Below are 21,737 nucleotides of genomic sequence, written 5' to 3'. Positions count from 1 at the left end.
CGGTGGATGAAGCACCGCACCGCGTTCCCCCCACCCCGCGTCATCCGCCGGTGTCCTGCCGGTTCCCAGCCCCTGCTGGCAACCGGGGCCGGGAGGAGCTGCCGGGCTTTGCCCCTTTGGGGTGCGGGGGGGGCTCCTGCCGCCCGCGCTGAGCTCGGCCTCGGGCTGGGAGGGGGGAGCCGGGGCAAGGGGTGCCCCTGCGTGTGCCAGGGATGCCCAGGGGTGGGCAGGGGGGGCGAGGGGTGGGGATGTGTGCCCACGGCGGGGGGGGGAGGCACATGGGTGGGGATGCGCAGGGGGGGGCGCGCAGGTTGGGGTGCTGGCGGTAGCTCGGGGCTGCCCTTGCAGGGTCCGGGGGGGGGGGTGGCGGATTTACCCGGCAAAACTCCTTTTGCCCCGCGGGTTCCCCGCTCGCAGCCCGGGCCGGGGGGTACCGGCAGTACCGGGGGTTACCGGCGGTACCGGGGGGACGGTGCCGGGCGGGACGGTGACCTTGGCGAGCCGGCGGCCCTGCGCAGCGCCGGGAGCCGGGGCAGGGCCGGGCCGAGCTGAGCTGCCGGTGCCGCCCCCTGCGCGGAGCCGCACCGGCAGCACCGGCGGCACCGGAGCGCTCCTGCGGCCGGGCCCCTCCCGCCGGCCGGCACCGGCGCCCGCCGAGACACGGTGAGTGCGGGGGGCTGCGGCGGCGGCGGCGGCTCCGCTCGCTGCGGGGCGGCCGCGGGGAGCCGGGACGGGACCCCCGGTACCGGCAGCCCGGGCGGGGGCTGCTCCCGGTGGGGCGGAGGGCGGTCGCGGTGGGGGTCGGCGGCCGGGCCGGTTCCGCCCCGCGCTGCGCTGCCCGCTCCCGGGCACCGGCGTCCCGCAGCCCCGGGGCTGCCGCCGCAGTGTCCCGCACTGCAACACCGCACCGGCCCCGGGGCCGCCGGCGGGGGGGAGCCGGGGCTCCCCGCTCCCGCTGCCCCCAGCCGGGCACCGGGACCCCCGAGGGGGCTCCCCTGCTCCCCCGACCGGGCACCGCTCCCCCTCACCCCGACTGGCAACCGGGTCCCTCGGTGGGGCTTCCCCGCTCCCCCTGCCCCCTCGACCGGACACCGGGACCCCCGGAGGGGCTGCCCCGCTCCCCCTGACACCGGCCGGGCATCGGGACCCGCGGGAGGGCTTCCCCGCTCCCTCTGCCCCACACCGGGCACCGGGACCCCCGGGGGCCCTTCCCTGTTCGTTTGCCCTGCCCCCGACCGGGAACCGGGACCGTCGGGGGGGCTTCCCTGCTTCCCCTGCTCTCCGACCGGGCACCGGGACCCCCGGGGGTCTTCCCTATTCGTTTCCCCTGCCCCCCGACCGGGCATCGGGACCCTCGGGGGGCTTCTCCATTCCCCCTGCGTCCGACTGGACACCGGGACCCCCGGGGGGGCTTCCTCGTTCCTCCTGCCCCCTCGACCGGACACCGGGAACCCCGGGGGAGTTTCCCTGCTCCCCCGACCTTGACCGGGCACCGGGACCCCCGGGGGGCTTCCCCCCTCCCCCTGCCCCCCGACCGGGCACCAGGACCCTTGTGGGGGCTGCCCCGCTTCCCCTACCCCGCAGCCAAGCCCAGGCTCCCCTTCCCCTGCCCCACGGGGGGGTCATTCCCACCGGGGGGGCACACAGCCGGTCTGCCCGTGCTGGGATCCGGGGCACCCCCAAGAACACGGGGCTCAGGCCCCAGCCCGCAGTGCGGGGTGTTCGCAGCCCCCCAGGGACTGGGGGGGCTCTGGCCCACACTTCCCCCCTTGTCCCCATGGAAGGGGGGATGCAGCCGGAGGGGGCTCTGGGGGCTCCGGCAGCCGCAGCCCACTCCCGCGCCATCAGTTCAGTTTCCAGCTGTGCCATCGCGGACATAAATAACTCACGAGATCCGGCCCGGCGCGTCTGCCATGAAATATTCATCCCGCTGTAACTGAGCGGGTGAAGCGGAGTTCAGCGCAGGCCGGGGGCGCGGGGGGCCCCGCGGGCGGGGGGTGCTCGGGGCGGGGTGGGGGGAGGCAATGGGTGACCCAGCGCTTGGGGTGGGTGAGGCGGGAGATGGGGTGGGGGCATCCCCACGAGGGGTGGTGGCGGGTGACGGCATCTCCTTCCCCTGGATGGGGGCGCGGGCTGGGGACCGGCATTGCTGCTGGGGGGCTACCAAAGCCGGGGGTCAGGCAGAGCGTGGGTTTGCCTCACCGCTCTCCTCCCTGGGGGGTCGGTGGGTGCTAAGGGGCCCTGCTCTCCCCCTAGATGCGTCCCCGAGGCCCCTGGGCCGCTGGCCCGGCAGCTCTGCTGCTCCTTGCTGGCGTCCTCGCCTCCGACGTGCTGCCCAGCACCCGGGGACGGAAGAAGGTGGTCCATGTCATGGGTGAGTGGGGACAGGGGTCCGCAGCGGGGAGCTGGGCTGGACCCCCAGGGTGGGACAGGGGGAGCCACCCTGCAGCCATCGGGCTGTTGGGTTTAAGATCCACTAAAGTGCCATCAGGGTTGCTGGGACATCCATTGTGTCCCCCTTGCCCTGGCCAGGAGCTGCCCAACCCTCGTTGGGGTTTGCAAAGCCCCCAAAAGAGGCAAATTGCCCCCAAAGGTGGTCCTGCACCCAACCTGCTTGTCCCCATGGTCCTGCCCATGTGCCAGCACTGCCTGGGGTGGAGGCAGGGGCAGGCTTGGGGACAGGGACTCCCCTGAGCTCAGTGTCCCTTGCAGAAGGTGACAGCGGGGCCGTGGTCGTGCAAACGGCCCCGGGGAAGGTGGTGACGCACCGGGGCGGCACCATCATCCTGCCCTGCCGGTACCACTACGACATGGCCGCCCACGACCCGGCCGAGATCCGCCTCAAGTGGACCAAGGTGACGGAGCCCATGGCCTTCGTGGACGTCTTCGTGGCGCTGGGGAAGGCGCGGCGGGCGTTTGGCAGCTACCGCGGCCGCACGGCCCTGCAGGAGGACGGCTTCGGCGACGCCTCGCTCATCATCCGCAACGTCACCCTGCAAGACTACGGCCGCTACGAGTGCGAGGTCACCAACGAGCTCGAGGATGACACCGGCATGGTCAAGCTGGACCTCGAAGGTAACGGCTCGGCTGCGCCGGGGAGGAGGGACAGGGACAAGGAGGGCCCCGGGTGTCCCCGTGTCCCAGGCGGGATGGCCAGGACACGGTTCCCAGCGCCGCGTTCCCAAGCTGGGCTCGGTCCTGCTTTACGGCCGGTTGTTTTTCCTGGCGTGTGCCGTGGTTTATTGCCTCGGTTATTGGCTTTTATTGTTGCTCCAGGTTTACGGGCTGGCAGCTAATAAACGCGGGAGATAGATAGCGGCACGGCCTCGTAAAGCACCGGGGGGGGACAGGGATGGGATGTGGCAGCAGCGTTGGTGCCGTGCATGGCTACAAGATGCTGGGATGGGGGGGGGACACCGGGAAAGGGGGAAAACCCTTTTTTGGGGGCTCGGGAGGCACAGCAGCGCTGCTCCAGCTGGTACGGGCTTGCCCCGGGGACGCCAGGGCTTGGCTGGACCCTGCGTGGGCACCACCGATGTCCCCATGTCCCAGAGCAGCAGCTCCTGGGACCCGGGGGTGCCCCGGGGGTCCTTGCGGTCACAGGGCTGGGGGGCTTTGGGGTTGCCGAGCACCTGGAGCACCCGAAGTCCCCGAGCAGGGACGATGGCAGCTCGGCTGCGCTGGGCTTTGCAGCCGGGTCTCCCCCCTGCAGCAGCCCCTGTCCCCCGCCGGTGCCTTGTGCTGATGACCCCGTTCGTTGGGTGCAGCTGCAAAATAAGGTGGGGGAACCCGCCCCCCAAGACCCTAACCCTCCCCTCCGTGTGTCCCCCCCCGCCCAGGCGTCATCTTCCCCTACCACCCGCGCCTGGGTCGCTACACCCTGAACTTCCACGAGGCGCAGCAGGCGTGCCTGGAGCAGGACGGCATCCTGGCCTCGCACGACCAGCTGCACCAGGCCTGGCTGGAGGGCATGGACTGGTGCAACGCCGGCTGGCTGGAGGACGGCTCGGTGCAGTACCCCATCTCCCGCCCGCGGGAGGAGTGCGGCCGCAAGGACACGCCGGTAGGGGTACGCAACTACGGCTACCGGCACAAGGAGAGCGAGCACTACGACGCCTTCTGCTTCACCTCCAACCTCAACGGTAACGGCGGGGAGGGGGGGAAACTGAGGCACGGAGCACCCACAATGCACAGAGTGCATCACCCAGCTCCCTGGTTTGACCGGGCAGGGTGGGGGGTTCCCATGATGGTCCAGGAAGGCGCTTAGCTCTGGGTGAGACTTCACGTCCCTTCCCCAGGCTGCATGTCCCTTCCCCGGGCTCCCCAGCACATCAAGAGGGGGTTCGGTGCCGGGAACCCCCATAAATGATCAGGATCTGTCCCCATCACCTTTGGGGATGGGGCACCCGGTTTTAGCAAGCCCCATCTTCCCCGGGCGGCAGCAGGGGACGGAGGTAATTGCAGCAGCAAACGGGCCGGGTGATGGATGAGGCCGGGGCCGCGCAAGACAGATGGGAGCCGGGAGGGCTCCCGGGCTGTGTAAATTCCTCCTGGCTGGCAGGGCCGCGCGGGGGGGCTCTGCCGATGTTTGTTTAATGGTGGCAGGCAGGATAAATAGCGGGTGTAATCGCCACCAGGAGCCATCACCGACCGCCGCCGTGTAGCCCCCATAAATCTGCCAGCACCGTGACGGTGGCTCCCCAGAGCCCACCCAGCCGGTCGCCTCCTCAGGACCCCCCTCCCCCCCAAATATGTGTTTTGGGGTGGGGGGGGTTCACAGGGCTTGCACCGCTCAACCCCATCCTACCCTGCTGGGTACCGGTGCCATGCCGGATGCGGGATGCTGCAGATGGGTCCCCATCCCCGACACCCTCCAACTTTGTGTGTGTGTGTGTGTGTGTCCCCTCCCCAAAGGCAAAGTCTACTTCTTGAAGACGTACCGCAAGCTGAGCTACGCCGAGGCGGTGCAGGCCTGCAAGAACAACGGGGCGGCCGTGGCCAAGGTGGGCCAGCTCTACGCCGCCTGGAAGATCCAGCTGCTGGACCGCTGCGAGGCCGGCTGGCTGGAGGACGGCAGCATCCGCTACCCCATCGTCAACCCCCGGGCACGCTGCGGGGGCCGGGAGCCCGGCGTGCGCAACCTGGGCTTCCCGGACAAGAAGTACAAGCTTTTTGGGGTTTATTGCTTCAAAAAAGCCGGTGAGGCCGCCCCGGAGAAGGCGCTGGGTGGGGGTCACCCCAATCGTGTGTGAGGCTCAGCCACGCTGGGAGCACCCCCAGATTTGGCCGGGGCGACCCCTCCTCATGTGCTGGGCTCCCCGGCGTCGCTGCCTCCCGGGACGCGGCAGCGCGGGGAGCTGCGGGCAGCCCCTGCCTTGGACTGGGAGAGGTGCCCATGCGATGCCGGGGCGGCTGCTGCGCCGCAGGCTGAGGACAAAGCCCGGGGACGCTTGGGGAAACTGAGGCAGCGGGAGGGGAACGACTTCAGGAGCCCAGCCAGGAGCCTGCGCGCGGATCCAGGGCCGGCTCCCCAGCTCGTTGCAGCTCTTGCTTATCAATTATCGCATGTGCTAACGGCCCAGCCAGAGCAAAGCAGGCTTGAGCCCTCGACGTCCTCATCCTCGTGCCTGGGGTCCCCAACTCCGCGCTGTCCCTGGGGCGTCTCTCTGAACCCCCCCGGGAGATGCTGTGGGCAACCACATCATGGGAGCAGCAGGTCTCTGCGGGGGGGGGAGCTGACCTGCCACGAGCCCCCCAAAATCCCAGCGTGGTGCTGGGCAACGACTGGGGGCACTGGGCTTGGCTTTCATGTAACATGGGCGGCCGGGGGGGGCTGGGGGGGATCGCCTGCAGCCCTTCCAGCATCCGCATGCACCCGCTCACCGCTGGCCACCCCAGGGGCTGCTGCTGGGCCAGCCCAGTGCCCCACGCCACCAGCCCGGGGCCGCTCCTTAGCGCTTGGCTTGGTGGGGAAGCGGCGGATGCCGGGAGCGGGAAGGTGCTGGGTGGGCACCGTCCCCTGCGCCCCCCCGGGCCGAGCACCGTCCCGAGGCTTCCTGCAGCCCCGGCGCTCCCCAGCTGGACGTAGATGAAATAAAAGCTTCGGCCGCTTTTGAGAGCTGAGCCGGGCTCTCGTGTCTCCTTGGCTGGTGCCACCCTCCGGGGGCATCTCGGGTGCAAGGGGACCCCGCGCCCTGGGGGCCACTTCCCCCCCGCAGCTCTTGTATTCGCTCGGAATTCAAAGCCCCGGTGTCCCTGTCCCCGCTGCGCCCTCCCTCCCCGCCGGAGCTGGGCACCTTCGGAGCGTCCCGATGGCATCCCCCTTGGATTTATCAGGACCAAATCCAAGGGTGCAGCATCGGCAGAGCCACCTCGGGGCATCGCAGTGCTGGCAGCCACCACGGGGGATGGCGGGGGACGACCCTGGGGGGTCCCCCATGCCGGAGGGGCTTCCTCCACGGCCGGTGCAGCTGAGCCCAGTCCATCCATCACCGTCACCGACTGCCAGCGCCGGTGACAATAAATAGCTGCTGGGAGCTGCCACCCCCAGCCACCGCGACCCTCGGGGGGCAAGAGTGGGGACCGCAGGTGCCGGGGGCCACCGGAGCCCCAGGTGGTGGCCACCACACGCTGATGGATGGCAGCTGGGGTCGGGGGGGGTCACGCAGCCCCTGCACCCATGGATAACACGGGCAGCACCCCGATAAAATTCATCAGCGTCTCCGCAGCTCGTGGGGGCGGGCAGGGAAAGCCGCGGCCGCGCTGCTCCCCGCCGGCGTGATTCATGAGCTCTCGGCTCACACGGCCGGGCCTGCGAGAAGGATTAGGTTTGCTTAAAATTAATTTAGTGGTGGTGAAAGGAGGCAGATGGAGAGCGCCAGCGAGGCACTCCCCGGCCAAGGGCCGCACGGGGACTGTCCCCGGGGTCCCCGTCCCCCCCCTGCCCCATCCCCAGGAAAGCACAGAGTTGAGGCCACTCAACTGTTAAAAAAATTTATTAAAATGTCCAGCAGTACAGAAAGGCAAAGTCAGAAATGGCACGGGGCTCGGGGAGGGGAGGGGAGGGGGGGGGACAGGGATGGGGAGGGGGCTCGGGACACGGCAGTCACGTCGCAAACAGCAGAGATCAGAAAGCGCCGTACACACACACACACACACGCCAACTCCAACGGGGACCCGATGACAAACGGAAAGGGAAAATAAAAATCAACCCCCAAAACCAGGCGGCAGAGTGGGACACCGGCCCCGGTGGCATCGTCGTCGTCCCCCCGCCCCCACCCAGCGCCGGGCAGGGTCCCCATGCCGGCCACAGGGACGCCCCACGAGCAGGACTGGCGGGCTGGGGTGGGAAGATGGAGGGGGGGGCTGCTAAAAAACTGGAGCCACCCTGGGCCACGATGGCCAAGGTGGGACATGGGAAGGGGGGGGGCTGGCGGATTAACCCCCCTCTTTGGGGAGGGGGCCGGAGCCCAGCCGGGGAACAGCCCCCACGCGGGATGGGGGGGTCCCCATGTGGGGCTGGGGGCTCGACCCCGGGTCGGGGGGGCTGAGCGTGGGGCATGCAGGGAGGGCTGGGGACGCACACGCAGCCGCCCCCTCCGGATCCTATTCCCTACGGGGCCGGGCATCCTAGGAGCTAAAGCCAAGGGTTGGCGGGGGGGAGGTTATAAAAGAGGGAGGGGGGTTGGGAGGGGGCCAGGAAATGTCACCGCATCCCTTCGGGGACCTTTGTGCTTCCTTGTCCCCCCCCCCCGGCTCTAGAAGTAGTGGCCCTCCTCCATCCAGTCCAGCCGGAGGTGCTTGCGGTGTTTTCGCCGCTCCTTGCGGGGTTTGTGGTGGTGGTGCTGGTGGTGGGGGTGGCTGTGCCGGTGGTGGTGGTGCCGCCGCGCTCGGTGCGACCGCCTGGCTAACGGGGGCAAGGGAGGGCACCCGGGGGGGTCAGGGAGCGCGGCCCCCAGCAGGCAGCTGGTGCCTTGACACCCTCCCTTATCCCTCCCCCCCGCCTTCCCCGTCCCCACTAACGTTTTGTGCAGAGGATTTTGGGCCGGTCCCACTTGCCGGTGCTGTGGCACTTGATGGTGGGCACGTGGCGCTGGGTGAAGCCCTCCTCGCACTGGTAGCGCACGCTGGAGTGGATGCTGTACTTCTCCTTCTTCTTCCCCACCGGGAAGGCGTTTGCCACCTCCGGCGGGGGCCCGCACAGCACTGGAGGTGGAGGGGGGGACACAGACCGCTGTCACCCCCCTGTCACCAGGAGGGGATAAGGGGACACCTTGTCGATGCCACCGGTTCTCTCCGGAGCGGTGGTGGATGGCTTTAGGAGGGGTTCCTCCGTCAGGTTGGCAGTGAGGTGTTCCCCAGGATTAACTTTGTTAATTAATGGCCTTATCGGGGCCAGCGCATCGTTAAGACGCAGCCGGCGGGAGAGGGCGGCACGCTCCTCCGGCTCGCAACGAGCAGCTGGAGGTTAATATAACTTTCAAGATAAGGAATGAGAACTTAATAGTTTTAATGGTGGCAAATTAAACAAATTAAAGTGGAGAGGGAAGAATTGACTGCGGGGGGGGGAAGAAAGAAATGGAGATTAAGGGGAACTGCTCAAGTTTTCCTGGGTGAGGGGCTGGGAGAGGTTTCCCGAGGATGAGGAGGTGCCTGGGGGCTGCGGGATAGGGATGTGGGATGGGGATACTGGGGGCTGCGGGATGGGGATGGGGATGCTGGGGGCTGTGGGATGGGGATGGAGATGCTGGGGGCTGCGGGATGGGGATGTGGGATGGGGATGCTGGGGGCTGCGGGATAGGGATGTGGGATGGGGATGCTGGGGGCTGCAGAATGAGGATGAGGGGTGGTGATGGAGATGCCAGGGGGTGCAGGATAGGGATGTGGGATGGAGATGCTGGGGGCTGTGGGATAGGGCTGCAGGATGAGGATGGAGATGCTGGGGGCTGCGGGATGGAGAAGTGGGACAAGGATGGGGATGCCGGGGGCTGTGGGATGGGGATGGAGATGCGGGACAAGGATGGAGATGCCGGGGGCTGTGGGATGGGGATGGAGATGCGGGACAAGGATGGAGATGCTGGGGGCTGTGGGACAGGGATACGGGATGAGGATGGAGAAGCTGGGGGCTGTGGGACAGGGATGCAGGATGAGGATGGAGTTGCTGGGGGCTGCAGGATGGGGATGCGGGACACGGATGGGGATGCTGGGGGCTGTGGGATGGGGATGCGGGACATGGATGGGGATGCCGCGGGCTGCGGGATGGGGATGCCGGGGGCTGCGGGATGGGGATGCCCAGGGTGGGGACGCCGGGGCGGGCGGTACCTGTGCCTTTCTTGCAGATGTAGGGCAGGTTGTAGTTGCAGGGCACGTCGTTCCACTTGCCGATCTCGTGGGACACCAGCACCACACAGTCCTCGCCGCCCGCAAAGAAGTTGTCGGGTTGGTTCTCCCGCCAGTTCTCGTATTGCTGGTGGGACAGGAGAGAGGGTGAGAACCCCTGCACCCCCCCCCCACGCCCTGCACCCTGAGCCCCCCCACCCTGCACCTCCCAGGGTCTCACCAAGCCGGTGTTGTCGGTCCACTGGAAGTCCTGCTCCACGATCCTGTCATTGAGCCCGATCCAGGTGTTCTCGTGCCCGAAGCCTACGGAGAGAGGCACCCACAGCTCGCGCGGTGCAGGCCAGGAGCACCCAGGGGTGCTGACGCATGGAGAGCTGCGGGACGGGGCATTACCCCCCGCAGCCCGCACCGTTGATGAAGCCGTGCTCCTCCTGCGAGTGGATGCTGGTGAGGTGGCCGGCGCGGCGGCGGCAATCCCGCTCCGCGTCCTCCCAGGAGCGCCGGCGGGCAAAGTACCGGTAGCAGTGACCCTGGAACTTGTGCCAGTTGTGGTCACAGCCCTCCGTGTCTGCGGGGAGATGGGGACGGTGGGGACAGCGAAGGGGACCAGCCCCCCAGCACCTGGGGAGGGATGCGGAGAGCATCCTGCATCCTCTTCCCGGTTCCCCATGCTGATCCCCAAAGGGACAGGGGCTGGGCAGTGTCCCCGTGGGGGTCTCGCCCACCCCATGGCGACACACCCCGGGGGGGACATCGGGGGCTGCGCTCCCCACCTTTCTCGCAGCGGCTGCCGCCGTAGCTGGGCAGGCAGAGGCAGACGAAGGAGTTGACCTCGTCGATGCAGGTGCCGCCGTTCTGGCAGGGGCTGGACAGGCAGTCGTCGATGTCTGCGGGGACACGCCGAGAGCTGCAGGACACGGGAGACCCCCCGCCACCACCCACCCAGCCCACCGTCCCCTCCGCCAGCACCGGTGCCTGAGGATGGGGGGGATCGAGCCGGACTTAGAGCCGCAGCCCCATTCCCCTCCCGGATTTCCAAGCTCCATGCGGCGCCTGGCTCTGCCCCGGTACAACGGGATGCTCCGGCCGCTCACCGATCTCGCAGTTCTCCCCGGTGAAGCCCGGGGCGCAGCTGCAGCCGCAGACGGTGCCGTTGGCGCGGCAGGTCCCGCCGTGCAGGCAGGGGTTGTTCTGGCAGGGGTCGGACGGGGCTGCGGGGTGCAAATGGGCGCCCTGAGCCAGGGGCTGGGGGGGACGCCGCGGCACCCACCCCCTTCCCCACCAGGACCCAGGGCCTGGCCGTGACCCTGCTGGCTGCCGCACATTAACCGCGGTGCCTTTTCCGCCTGGCTGTGGCTCGACTCTTTAAATACATTTGTTGTTTGTTTGGCAGCCGGGGCCGGGCAGCGTGTGCCACGCGTCCCCCGCCAGCAGCCGCCTCTCCAGCTATTATTATTACGAGCAACTGCAAATATTAAACATTTAAGAGGATGCTTTCCCAGCTCACGTTGATAGCTCGGCTCCCTTCGAAAAACCCAGGACCTGCTTCCAGCCCACCGCAGTTGCCAGAAACTCCCCAGAAAGTAAATTGGTTTGGCTGAAAGGCGAGACCCGCAAAAACCTCCGCCTTAACCCCCTGGGTCGGTCCTCTTGCCACCCAGCCTGATTTTCCCCAGTGCCCACCAGCTCTAGGTGCCCCCAGCACCCCGACCCCCCCAGCGCCGCGCTCACCGTGCCGGCTGGCATTGTCGGCACCTGCCCAGGCCAGCAGCTCCCGCTCCTCCAGCCCCGGCTCCTCGCCGCTCCCGCTGTCGGCATCCAGCAGCGGGGACCCCCCCGGCAAAGCTGCCGTGGAGGGCTCAAAGAGCAGCCCCGTGCTCGGGGACTCGGGAGCCTCCGGCACCCATGGGTGGGGGGCAGTGGGTGACGGCCAGGGGCTGCGGGTGGCCGAGCCAGGGGGTGCGGGGGTCTCTTCCCTCTTCGCCTCCCCGGAGGCATCCTCCTCGCCGGGGGCCATTGGTGCATCCTCATGGTTGGGGACACCCGGGGGGCCGGGGCTGGCGGGAGGCTGCCGAGGGGCTGGGGGGGGCAGGAGGAGCTGCTCCGCTCCCCCCAGCTCCGGTGCAAGGTGGCTGGTGGGCTGTGGGGCCACGGAGGCAAAGCCCGTGGACCCCTCCTCGGCTGCCGGCTCCAGCGCATCCGCCTCCACCGGCTGCTCGGTGCTGGCCCACAGGGTCACCTCGCTGGCCACGGGGGCAGGCGAAGGCGAGGGGACATCACGCACTGGGGGGGACACGGCTGCTTCGCTGCTTGGCTTGGCTGAGCCCTTCCCGGCATCGCCGTACCCGACCGGCTGCTCATGGCTGGGCTCAGACGGCGGCTCAGATGGCGGCTCAAACGGCCCGTGGGGAGCCGTGGGGCTGAGCTCCCCCCGGGGCTGGGGAGCAGCCACCTCGGTGGGGCTGGGGGTGACGGGGTGCCCCATGGAAGGGCTGGCTGGGTGAAAGAAGGTCACCGCTTTCCTCTGCCTCTCCAGTGAGCCATTGCCCGGGGCCCCGCTGCCGTCACCGCCGTCACCGCGGGGCTGCGGGGCCATCTCGGGGCTCTCGGCCACCAGCGGGGCTGGGGGCAGCGGGGGCCGTGGCGGGACGGAGCCACCATCCTCCTGGGAGAGAGCGTCCCCGGAGAAGTCCTCGGTGGCATCCGCGGGTGGCCGGGGAGAGTCCCCGCGGGCGCTGGGGACGCGGGGCTGAGCCCGGAGTGTGGTGATGTCCTGGTGGCCGACAGCATCGTGGGGACCAACAGAGGCAGGCAGGGCTGGGGACGGCAGAGGGGGCGTCCGTGCGGGTCCCTCGGGATTGTGGGGGGCCATGCGGGGGCTCCACCACGGCAAATCCCTCCGGGAAGGCGCCTGTGGCGAGGGTGACACTGGGGGGGTGGCTGGTGCCATCAGCTCTGCAAGAGATGGCACAGCCATGGGGTCCCCGAGCTGGCGCAGCCCCCGCCGGGACCCCCCTGGCCGCTTTCGGGCATCACTTACCGGGGCCGATCTCCTCCTCCACCGCGTTGGAGGGTGAGTAGGTGCCCTCCCGCCGGAGGCTCTCGGTGCCGGTGTGGGAGATGCTCCACGTCTCCACCGCGTTGGCTGCAACCCCCTTCACCTCCAGGGCCAGGACGGGGGCCTGGCTGACCGTCCCCACCGGGTCACCCACCACCGTGGGATCCCCAGCCACCGTGGGGTCCCCAGCCACCGTGGGGTCCCCAGCTGCCACCGCGGGGTCCCGGCTTTGCCGCTGGAGCTGGAAGTAGCGCCCGTTCAGCCCGGCATAGCTGCTCCGCCTCGGGGCGCGGGAGCTGGCCAGGGGGGTGCTGGGGGTCTCCGCTGCTATGCCGGGGACCGTCCCCAGCCCCGATGGTGAGCCGGTGACGTGCTGCCGGGCTGGGCTTTGGGACTGCGGCAGGAGGGCGGCCGGGGGCTCCTCGGGAGCAGGGGCTTCGTGCGCCGGCGGTGCTGGGCTGGATGGATCCTGCCAGGAGCTCACCGGCACCTGGTCCACCACGTTGAGAGCTTCATCCTCGTGGGGCCACGCCAGCGAGGAGGCCGTGGTGGGAGGCAGGGATGTGCCGCCATCGCCCACCCCCAGGCCAGCAGCCGCCGTGGCAGCCGCGGGGAGGTCACCGCGCCGCGCCGCTGGGCTGCTGCTCGCCAGCCGCAACTGCTCGTCCTCATCCTCGCCCAGCCCCGCGGGCCCCGGCTGCGGCGGGAGGCTGTAGCGGTCACGCAGGGTGTCCCGGGCATCCCCCGACGTGCCCAGGTCCTCGCCGTGCTCCACCAGCACGTTGTCGCTGCCCGGCGGGTCGGGAGTGGGTGGCACCGGCTCCTGCGGCTCCCTCTGCCCCGCGGCCACGTGCGCTGCGGTGAGACCACGAGCATCAGCCGTGCCGTCGGCGGGACCGAGGGGCAGGATGGGGATCCGGGACCGGACGGGGATCCGGGGCACGAGTGGGGACCCACATCCCCCCCCCCACAAGGGCTCAGTACCAGGAACCGCATCCCGCAGCCTTGCACCATGCCAGGGTGATGCACGGAGCTGGGCTCCCTCCCAGCGCAGCTCTCCCCATTGATCTCATTAATTCCCCAATTAAATATTCATCCGTAGCAATTTTCCCAGCCATGCCCACCGATTCCCAAGGGAAGACGGGCCAGGGCTGGTGGGGGGCTTGCGGGGTGGCACGCGGTGCCGGCATCGCGGCCGGTCCCTCTTACCTTTATAGCAGTAGGCGTCAAATTTGGAGGTGGCGGGGGGGAAGCCGGTGCGGTTGGGGAACTGGTAGAGGGTCCTGACGCCCGAGGCCTCGCCGCCGCATTTCCTGCGCGGGAGCCTGATGGGGTAGCGGACGCTGCCGTCGGCCAGCCAGCCCGGGTCGCACTGGTCCAAGCCCTCGCGCCACGCCAGGTAGAGCTGCCCCGTGGTGGCTAACGAAGCCCCCCGGCTCCGACAGTGCCTGCGGGCCCCCTGCCAGGTGAACCGCCCCGGCACCGTGGCGTAAAACACCGTCCCTGCAAGAGAGCAGAGCCCGTTGGGGATGCGGGGACGGAGAGCCGTGACGGCTCGGAGCCGAGCGGTGTTTTGTGGAAGTCTCCATGAATTGAGTACGACAGCCAACACCGCGCCGCTTGGCACCGGCACCGAGGGTGACACCGAGCACCCATCCCTGCAGCCAAACCGTGGCAGGCAGGAGATCCATGGAGATGCCCGCGGTCCTGGCCACGGCCGTCTCCTCGGAGCAATGTCCCTGGCACCCACCCACCCGCCCGGCGCGCACCCAGCCGCCGCGGCACCGCTTGCCTCGCAGCTCCTGGGCGTAGCAGTAGACATCGTACTCCTCGCCGGGCTCCCTCCGGCCGTAGCTGCGGACGCCGGGGAGGCTGTTGCGGTCTCCATAACAGCCAGGCCGGGAGAGCGTGATGGGGTACCTGCCAGAGAGGGGCACGGCCGGCGCTCAGCCCCGCGGTTGCCCGTGGCGAGGTGTGCCCGGCCGGCAGCCCGTGCCGCACACTCACCGCACGGTCTGGTCGGCTAGCCAGCCCGCGTCGCAGTTGTCGTAGCCGTCCTCGAAGGCGGCCTGGAGGTGCTGGGGTGAGGCGATGATGGCCGAGTTGTCCAAGCAGGCGCGGCGGGCGGCGGCGAAGGTCAGGGCATAGCGCTGGCCCGCGGGGCGGGTAGTGGAAGACGACACCTGGAAGGGCAGCGGATGGCACGGCTGGCACAGGGCGCGGAGCTGGCAGGGCTCGCGCGGGGGTACATGGCTTGTAGGAGGTGCAGGGCTTGAGTGGGGTGCACGGGGTGCACGAAATACATGGGGTGCACGGCTTGTACGAGGTGCATGGCTTGCAGGGGGCACACGGGGTGCACAGCTTGCACTGGGTGTATTGGTTAACATGGGGTGTATTGGGTGCACGGCTTGCACAGGATGCATGAAATACATGGGGTGCACGGCTTGCACGAGGTGCATGGCCTGCACGGGGCACACAGGGCGCACAGGTTGCATGGGGTGCAGGGCTTGTACAGAGTGCACGGGGCGCGTGGAGTGCACAGCTCGCACGGGGAGCATGGCTCGCATGGCTTGTACAGGGTGCACAGGGTGCACACGGTGCACGGCTTGCACAGGGTGCGTGAAGTACATGGGGTCACGGCTTGTACGAGGTGCATGGCTTGCACGGGGCACATGGTGCACAGGTTGCATGGGGTGCAGGGCTTGCATAGAGTGCGCAGGGTGCGTGGCTTACAAGGGGTATATGGAGTGCATGGGGTGCACGGCTTGAACAGGGTCCACAGCTCGTACGGGACGCACGACCCCCACGGGCACCCACGCCACCCCGCCGCGGAACCCGCATCGCCCCCCGCAGCCCTCCCAGCAATGCCACCCCGCGTCACGGCGCCCGGCTCACCCGTCACCTCCAGGGGCAGCAGGTCCTGCTCATCGTCGATGCCGGCCACCACCTCGCAGCGGTATAGCCCCGCGTCGCTGGCGCGGGCGGCGCGCAGCACCAGCGTGGCGTTGTAGCGGTCGCGGGGGTAGCCGGGCAGGGACACCCGGCCCTCGTAGGCTTTCACCACCTTCACCGCGTTGTCCTTGGCCACCAGGATGGGGACGTCCTCCCTCTGGCCGGTGGCCGAGCGCACCTTGCTCCATTTGACGCGGGGGGGGTCGGGGGGCTCGTTGGGCCCCAGCGAGGCGGAGGGATGGAGCAGGAAGAGGCAGGGGAGGGCGACGGGCTCCCCCAGCCCCACGCGCACGGCCTGGTGCTGCACCCTGTTGATGTGGATCACCTTCCCATCGTCCTGGGAGCCTGCGGGGAGAGGCGCCCAGATACCACGGGGATGGGCGGTGGGAGCTCCTGCAGGCCTCTTGTTCGTAGCGGGGAGAGAGCTGGGGGCACTGCAGGGTTTTGGGGGCCCCATACCGGGTACCTCTGAGCCCCCCAGGGAAGAACATGAAGCGGGATGATGTGCAGCCTCCCCGGCTGGTGGCTGAAGAGCAGCTTTGCCAGTTAAATCGGCCAAGTCCCCGTCCCCGCCAGGCTGTAGCCGCTGCTCTGCACCCATGGGTCCCACACCGCTCCCGTTGGGATATCAATGCTCCCCATCCCTTGCCCGCAGAGGTGGACCCCTCGCCAACGACTCGGTGCCACTCAGCCCCTGGTGCACCAGCAGGAAAGCCATCCCCACGCCGGGATAAAGCGCGACAGCGATTGTGACCTCCTCCTCCTCCTCCTCCTCCTCCTCCTCCTCCTCCTCCTCCCGCACTAATCCTGCCCCAGCCTGTCCCGGCTCCCGGCTCCACTGCTGCAAATCCCACAAGTCTGGGGAACTCCCGCGGCCTGGCTCTCCCTGCCCGCAGCGGGGTCGGGGGGGGGCTGCTCCCCACAGAGCCCAGCCGGCTGGGGACTGGGGATGGCCACTAACCCCCACCTGCCACCCTCCGCCCCCTCCATCCCACCCTCCGTCGCACCCCAAGCCCTTTGATCACCGGGAGACGCACAGGGAGGGTACCAGGGCGGGGGGATCCCAAATGCCCCCCTGCAGCGGGATGCTGGGATGCCCCCACCACGCACGATGGGGGGGGACATGGGCTCTCCCACTCAGAGACATGGCAAATCCCTTGGGGAGGGCTCAGCTCCGCGGCGGGGAGGGGGTTGGGGGTGCCACTGATGGGATTAAGGATTTATGGTCTGGCCTGCGGGGATCCCAGCGTGGGGGGGGTCCACGGTCGCCTGGGGGGTTTCTCCCTCGCTAATCCCCTGCATGCAAGGGCAGGGAGGCATGGGGGGCTGGGGGGGGCACAGCTTAAACCCTCTCCTGGTTATTATTCACCCTCACTATTTATTATTGCTGATAGTCCCTCATTTGCTGCTGTTTCCCGTTATCGGCTAATTAGCCCCGGCTACGGAGCGCTGTCTCACTCACCCAGGACGGCGATGGGGAGGAGGGAGAGCCCGAGCAGGAGCCAGCAGCCGGCATCCCCCATCACATGGACCATCCTTGACCTGCAATGAGAGCCGGGGGGGGGGGGTGGGGGGGGTGGGAATGGGAGGCTGCTGCTCGCCCTCCCCCTGCGCGTGCGGCGACGCCGTCGGGCCATAAATCACCGCGAGGCCACGCTGACACCAACCCCCGGGAGCCGCGGGGAGAGCGGGATTAGCCCCGCTTAGCGAGATGCCATTAGCCCAGAGAGAGTTTGATTTCGCTGCCGGCACGGAGCTGATGTGGGGCCGGGATGGAGGACGAGGTGCCACCCATCAACCCACCCACTGAGCCCCCAGCCACCCCACCGGGGCGTCCCTCTGCGTCCCCCTGCCACCAGTGGTGACATCCCCGCACCCTCACGGTGCGCCGCTGGAGGTGGGACACGCGTCTCCATGGCGGGGGCAGCAGGGAAGCCCGGGGGGTCCCGCGGCCCCCCAGCCCGGCCGTGGCAGAGCCGGCGGCGCTGGAGCCGGCCCTTACTCTGCCCCCAGCATTAACATGCAGCGGACGCCATCGGCTGCCGGAGCCGGCGTGCGGCGCGCGGAGCACAAAGCCGGCACCGCCGCTCGCTGAAAATCTCCCATCCATCTGTTTGACTGCAGCGACGATTAGTATTTTCTAAATCATTTGGTCTCTGGGCTCGGAGGGAAGTCGGAGAAGTCGCCCGCCCGGCGCGGGCACAACCATCGCCTGGCCCCCACCACAACCAGCACCGGGGTCCCACAAGCCCCACTCAGGCTTTGTTTGGGATTTTAACCCGGCTCCGGCACCAAACTGGCCAAGCAGGGATGCAAGCGGCACCCCCAGACCCCAAAGGGGGCCGTGCTGGTGCTCGGCACCACGTGGCTGCGAGCTCGAACCAGACCCAGGGTCCCCCCCCCGTGCGCCGGCAGATCCAGCGCAGGGTTTGCTCGTCCCCACGGGGGTCCCTCATTTCTGACACTGACCCCCAGCCAGGACAGTGAGCCGCGGAGCACCTTGGGGGGGACACCAGGACCCCCCCTGTCCCCCTCCCAGCTGCCCGGAGCCGAGGCTTCGGCTCAGTCCACAGGTTCTCCCATCCCTGATGCTCCATTTTTCCAGCCCTTGATTTCTCATTCAGTCCCTTCTGCTTTTATGGGACAAAAATAGCAAGAAAGAGCAAAATGGCGAGAGAAAAAAAAAAAGGAGACCCCCCCTGTGTTCAGCGCTGGAAAAGGGCCTTTCGGGGGGTGCAAAACTGGGTTTTATCTTCTCTTTTCTAAAGAAGAAAGTGTTTGCTGCCCCTTCCCTCCCGCAGCTGCTCCGCGGGGCTTTCTGCCTCCAAACCCAGCTGCGGATAGAAGATGTGGAGGTGACTCAACCCCGGCTCTGGCCGCAGAGGGAAATTCCCGGGATGCGGAGCAGGGAGCGGGCTGCGGCTCACTGCACCTTCACCCCACCACGTCCCCCGGGAGCCGAACAGCCCCGCGGCCACCCCACGGCACTGACAGCACGACGGCAGCTCCTTCTTCCCTGCTCAGAGATGCTCCAGGAAGGAATTTCCCCGGGGCTGGTGGCCCCGGCAGCACCAAACTTTTCCCTGTCTTCCCACTATGGGTGGGAAAAATAAATGGCTTGGCACAGTTGGGCTCCGGAGGTTCCAGCTCCTCCCCATTGAAATGCGAATTGTGACTTTCTGGGGGTGTCAGGAGCTCGCCCAGCACCAACCATCAGCGCCGGGGTGTGGGATGGTGTGGTCCCTGCCTGCCCCCCGGCCCCCCCAGCCCGTATCTGTCCCCGAGCCACCACCCCGGGACCCGCTGGACCAGGGTGGGGGGGCGGGTGCAGGCTGGGGACATCCAGGACACTCAGCACCCGGGGAGAAGGGTGCCCTGGGCTGTGCTCGCACACGTCCCAGAGCTTCAAATCACCCACAGCCCCCTTTTCTTTTTTTTTTTTTTTGGCTTTTTACCCATTTTCTTTCTTGCATCCCTCGACATTCCCCCTCCCTGCAGCTTCTAGGAGACTTTTCCCATTGAAGGACAAACCGGACAATTTCCCACGCGGGAAAGCGGCGACCAAGTCTCGCTCCCCGACACGTCCCCACGCCATCCCTGAGACCTTCCCCTTCTCCATCCTCCTCCTCGCCAGCCCGTGGCCGCCCCAGCTCCCAGCGTGGCGGCCCCAATTCCCAGCCCCAACCCAGGGCCACCAGCCCCAGACCATGGGGTTCCAGTGCGCTGCCCGGGGCCACGTTGGGGTGGTGGGACGGAGCAGGAGCCGAGGGGATCCAAGAGACCCATGTAAATGTGCTGGCGTATAAATACTCCTCTAAGCTCTCGGCTGTTTACCCAGAGCCGCTCTTCTGGAGACGGGTCCTCGCTGAGCAAACGCCGGGCAGCGCCGCTGGGTAAACATTTAAATGTTAAACACAGAAGTTGCTCTTTGGATTTGCAACCGCTGGAGCCGGGCGCACGCCGTGAAGGGGCTGGATGGATGGGACCACGGTCCCCAACCCCGCTGGGGACACCCCAGGGTGGCGGCACCAGGGGAGCGGGTGCTGCCGGCGGCGCGGGGCCGGGGGCCGCGGGGGCTGCGTGGCTCCGGCCGCGGCCGTCGCCTTCCCTGACATCAGCATTTCTGCAGGTTTTGCTTCGGCAGCAGGGATGGTGCCGCGGTGGGAAGGGCCGGCAGCGCTGGCAGCACCCACTGCCTCCTCGGGGACCCCCGGGGACAGGAGACACAGTCCCAGCCTGCCGCTCCCTTGGGGCCACCCTCCTGGCACCCCCTGCCCTCAAAGCACGCAGGGACCACGTCCCCGCTGGCACCGCGGCTCCGCTCCGAGCTGTGGAGACAAAAGAAGGTCCCTGCCACGCTCTGCTCCCCCCAGCCCCTCACCGGACCCCCAGCCGCCCCCGCCACCGAGCCTGGCCCTGCGCTGAGCCAGCAAAAAGTTTATCCCAAGGTCAGGGCGAGCGGCACGGCAGCCTCCCTCCCCGCCGGTGCCGGAGCCGCCACACGCGGCGTCCCCCACGCAAGGACCCCCGTGCCACGCCGGGGGCTGCCGAAGCCACAGCCAGGCAGCGTCCTCCCAGACTCGGCGCCTCGTTAATTATTGAGACCGTCTCCCTCCCACCTCCTCTTGATCCACTAACCCACAATCCAGCGCCAGTGAGGCAGGCCGGGGCTGGCACGGCCGAGTCCTGAACCCCCGGCATCACCGGGATCAGCCCTGGCCTGATCCCGGCTCCCCACCGCCGGCAGGGAACGCTGCTGCCGGCACAGCTCAGTACCCCCAGCCTCCTGCCAAGGTGGGGGGAAGCAGCACCAGCCCCATCCCATTGGGGCAGGATCCAGCCGGGGTCCCCATGGAAGGGGCCGCGGGCTCAGCCATGCCAGGCATCACCGCGCCGTCCCCAGCGGTGACAGCAAGGTGAGGAGGGTGGCGGGGAGAGCCAGCGCCAGCCATGCCACCGGGAGCCCAAGGGGCTGAATTTCGCGTGTCGGGTCTCTCCGCGCAGTCAGGGCAATGCCATGGGCTCAGGGCACAGCGACGTCCCCGGTGCCACGCGGCTGGGCCCCCTCGGGGACAAGGAGCGTGTCCCTGTCCCCCTTGGACCCAGCCCCAGCCGGGGGAACGGCAGACGAGAGAAATTTAAAATAACGGCGGTGCAAAGCCACCCCCCCACCCCCCCCCCCAATCCTGGGCGAACATTTTCACATCTGTCACTAGCTGTCACCTCATGAATAATTCATCTGGCTCATGAATATGCAAAATCGGGGCTGGTGATTAGCTCCAGCTGAAACATAGCTTAATTCCTCGCAGGCCATTGGGCGCCGGCACGGCCCGGACGGTTTTGGGGTCCCCTCTCACCCCACCCTGCCCCGAGCCATAGGCTGGGACTGGGGTGGCCACGGGCCCCGGGGGTCCCCACGGCGAAGGGGACATCTGGGACGGTGGCAGGGGGGACACGGGCTTGGGATGGGTTGGAGGGGAGGGGGGGCACTGCCCACCCACCCAGGTGGCCTGGATGGCACAGGACAAGGGTGCCCCCCACCCTGGGGATGCCCCAGCCCTGGGGGTGCCCCCAGCTGCCCCCCCAGCCGGGATGCAGACCCTGTGACCTCTGCTGTCCCCACGGGTCACTCCGGTCCCCAGTGCCACCAGCGCACACACAGCATTTCGGTGCCCACCCACCCACCGTGTCTCCCCCCCCCCGCCGCAGACACCCCACGGGGCTGATCCTGCACCCCCCGCACCCAACCCCTCAGAGCCACCAGCCCCCCCCTCTCCGCAGCACCCACCTCCCTCCCAGCGCCGCGATGCCTCCGCCACCCCAGCGGGGAGGGGGGTGTCCGCCGAGGGCCCCCCCCAGGGCTGCGTGGCCGCGACGGGAGCCTGGCAGCGGGGCCGGCTCCGCGTCCCCTCCTCTCTGCCCACAACAAAGGAATTCTGCAAACCTCGCTGCCGTCACATCTCACAGGCAACGTGATGCTTCCCGCTCCCCCCCAGCCTGCGAGAATAAATTAGCACCTCGGAAAACTGTGATCCCGTCCAATATGGGCCCTTTGCTGGGTGCGATTTTTATTAGGCAGACAGTCTGCAGCCTTTATTTTAGAATTTGCTCTTCTTTTTAATTTTTTTTTTTAATCCACCCCACCTCCCCCTCCCCCCCCCCCCCAGCTTTTCTGTCTCTCCCCGGGAAGCTGAAAGTGGGAGCCCCGAAGCCGGTGCAGCATCACGGCAAGCCCCCGGCCCCATCCCCGCAGATGGCTCGGCCGCACACCGGTAATTCCGAAAGCAGCGCCGATGCCCGGCACCGAAAGCGGGGAGAACACCGGGCCGGTGGGCCTGGCACAGAGCTGGGCCTCTGGCACCGTCCTCCCCACCGGCGCTGGGTTTGC

At 68.3% G+C, this 21,737-nt stretch overlaps 2 protein-coding genes across 2 annotated transcripts; one reads left to right on the top strand and one right to left on the bottom strand.

Annotated features, from left to right (window-relative positions):
- Positions 1–2,256: 2,256 nt before the first annotated feature.
- Positions 2,257–5,252, top strand: HAPLN4 (hyaluronan and proteoglycan link protein 4). Its single transcript, XM_054181904.1, has 4 exons — positions 2,257–2,374; positions 2,713–3,075; positions 3,840–4,142; positions 4,915–5,252. The coding sequence occupies exons 1-4, from the start codon at positions 2,257–2,259 to the stop codon at positions 5,250–5,252; spliced, it is 1,122 nt and encodes a 373-aa protein (XP_054037879.1).
- Positions 5,253–7,757: 2,505 nt separating this feature from the next.
- Positions 7,758–16,884, bottom strand: NCAN (neurocan). Its single transcript, XM_054182112.1, is given in 15 exon segments — positions 7,758–7,906; positions 8,023–8,205; positions 9,322–9,466; positions 9,560–9,642; positions 9,749–9,907; positions 10,113–10,226; positions 10,434–10,550; positions 11,071–12,294; positions 12,380–13,275; positions 13,606–13,900; positions 14,190–14,317; positions 14,405–14,562; positions 14,564–14,580; positions 15,293–15,694; positions 16,812–16,884. Coding segments are annotated over 15 exon segments (4,143 nt in total).
- Between the last annotated feature and the right edge of the window lie 4,853 nt (positions 16,885–21,737).

This window comes from Rissa tridactyla, chromosome 22 (assembly GCF_028500815.1).
Source record: "Rissa tridactyla isolate bRisTri1 chromosome 22, bRisTri1.patW.cur.20221130, whole genome shotgun sequence".
Taxonomy (NCBI): Eukaryota; Metazoa; Chordata; class Aves; order Charadriiformes; family Laridae; genus Rissa; species Rissa tridactyla.
Note: the sequence above shows the minus strand (reverse complement) of the source record. Positions and strands in the feature narration are given on the sequence as shown.

Bases quoted from the DNA above. Each gene is read 5' to 3' on its own strand.
- HAPLN4 (XM_054181904.1), top strand. From the start codon at position 2,257: ATGCGTCCCCGAGGCCCCTGGGCCGCTGGCCCGGCAGCTCTGCTGCTC. The intron at 3,076-3,839 runs GTAACGGCTCGG...CCCCCCGCCCAG, and splicing joins GGTCAAGCTGGACCTCGAAG to GCGTCATCTTCCCCTACCAC. The intron at 4,143-4,914 runs GTAACGGCGGGG...CCCTCCCCAAAG, and splicing joins CTTCACCTCCAACCTCAACG to GCAAAGTCTACTTCTTGAAG.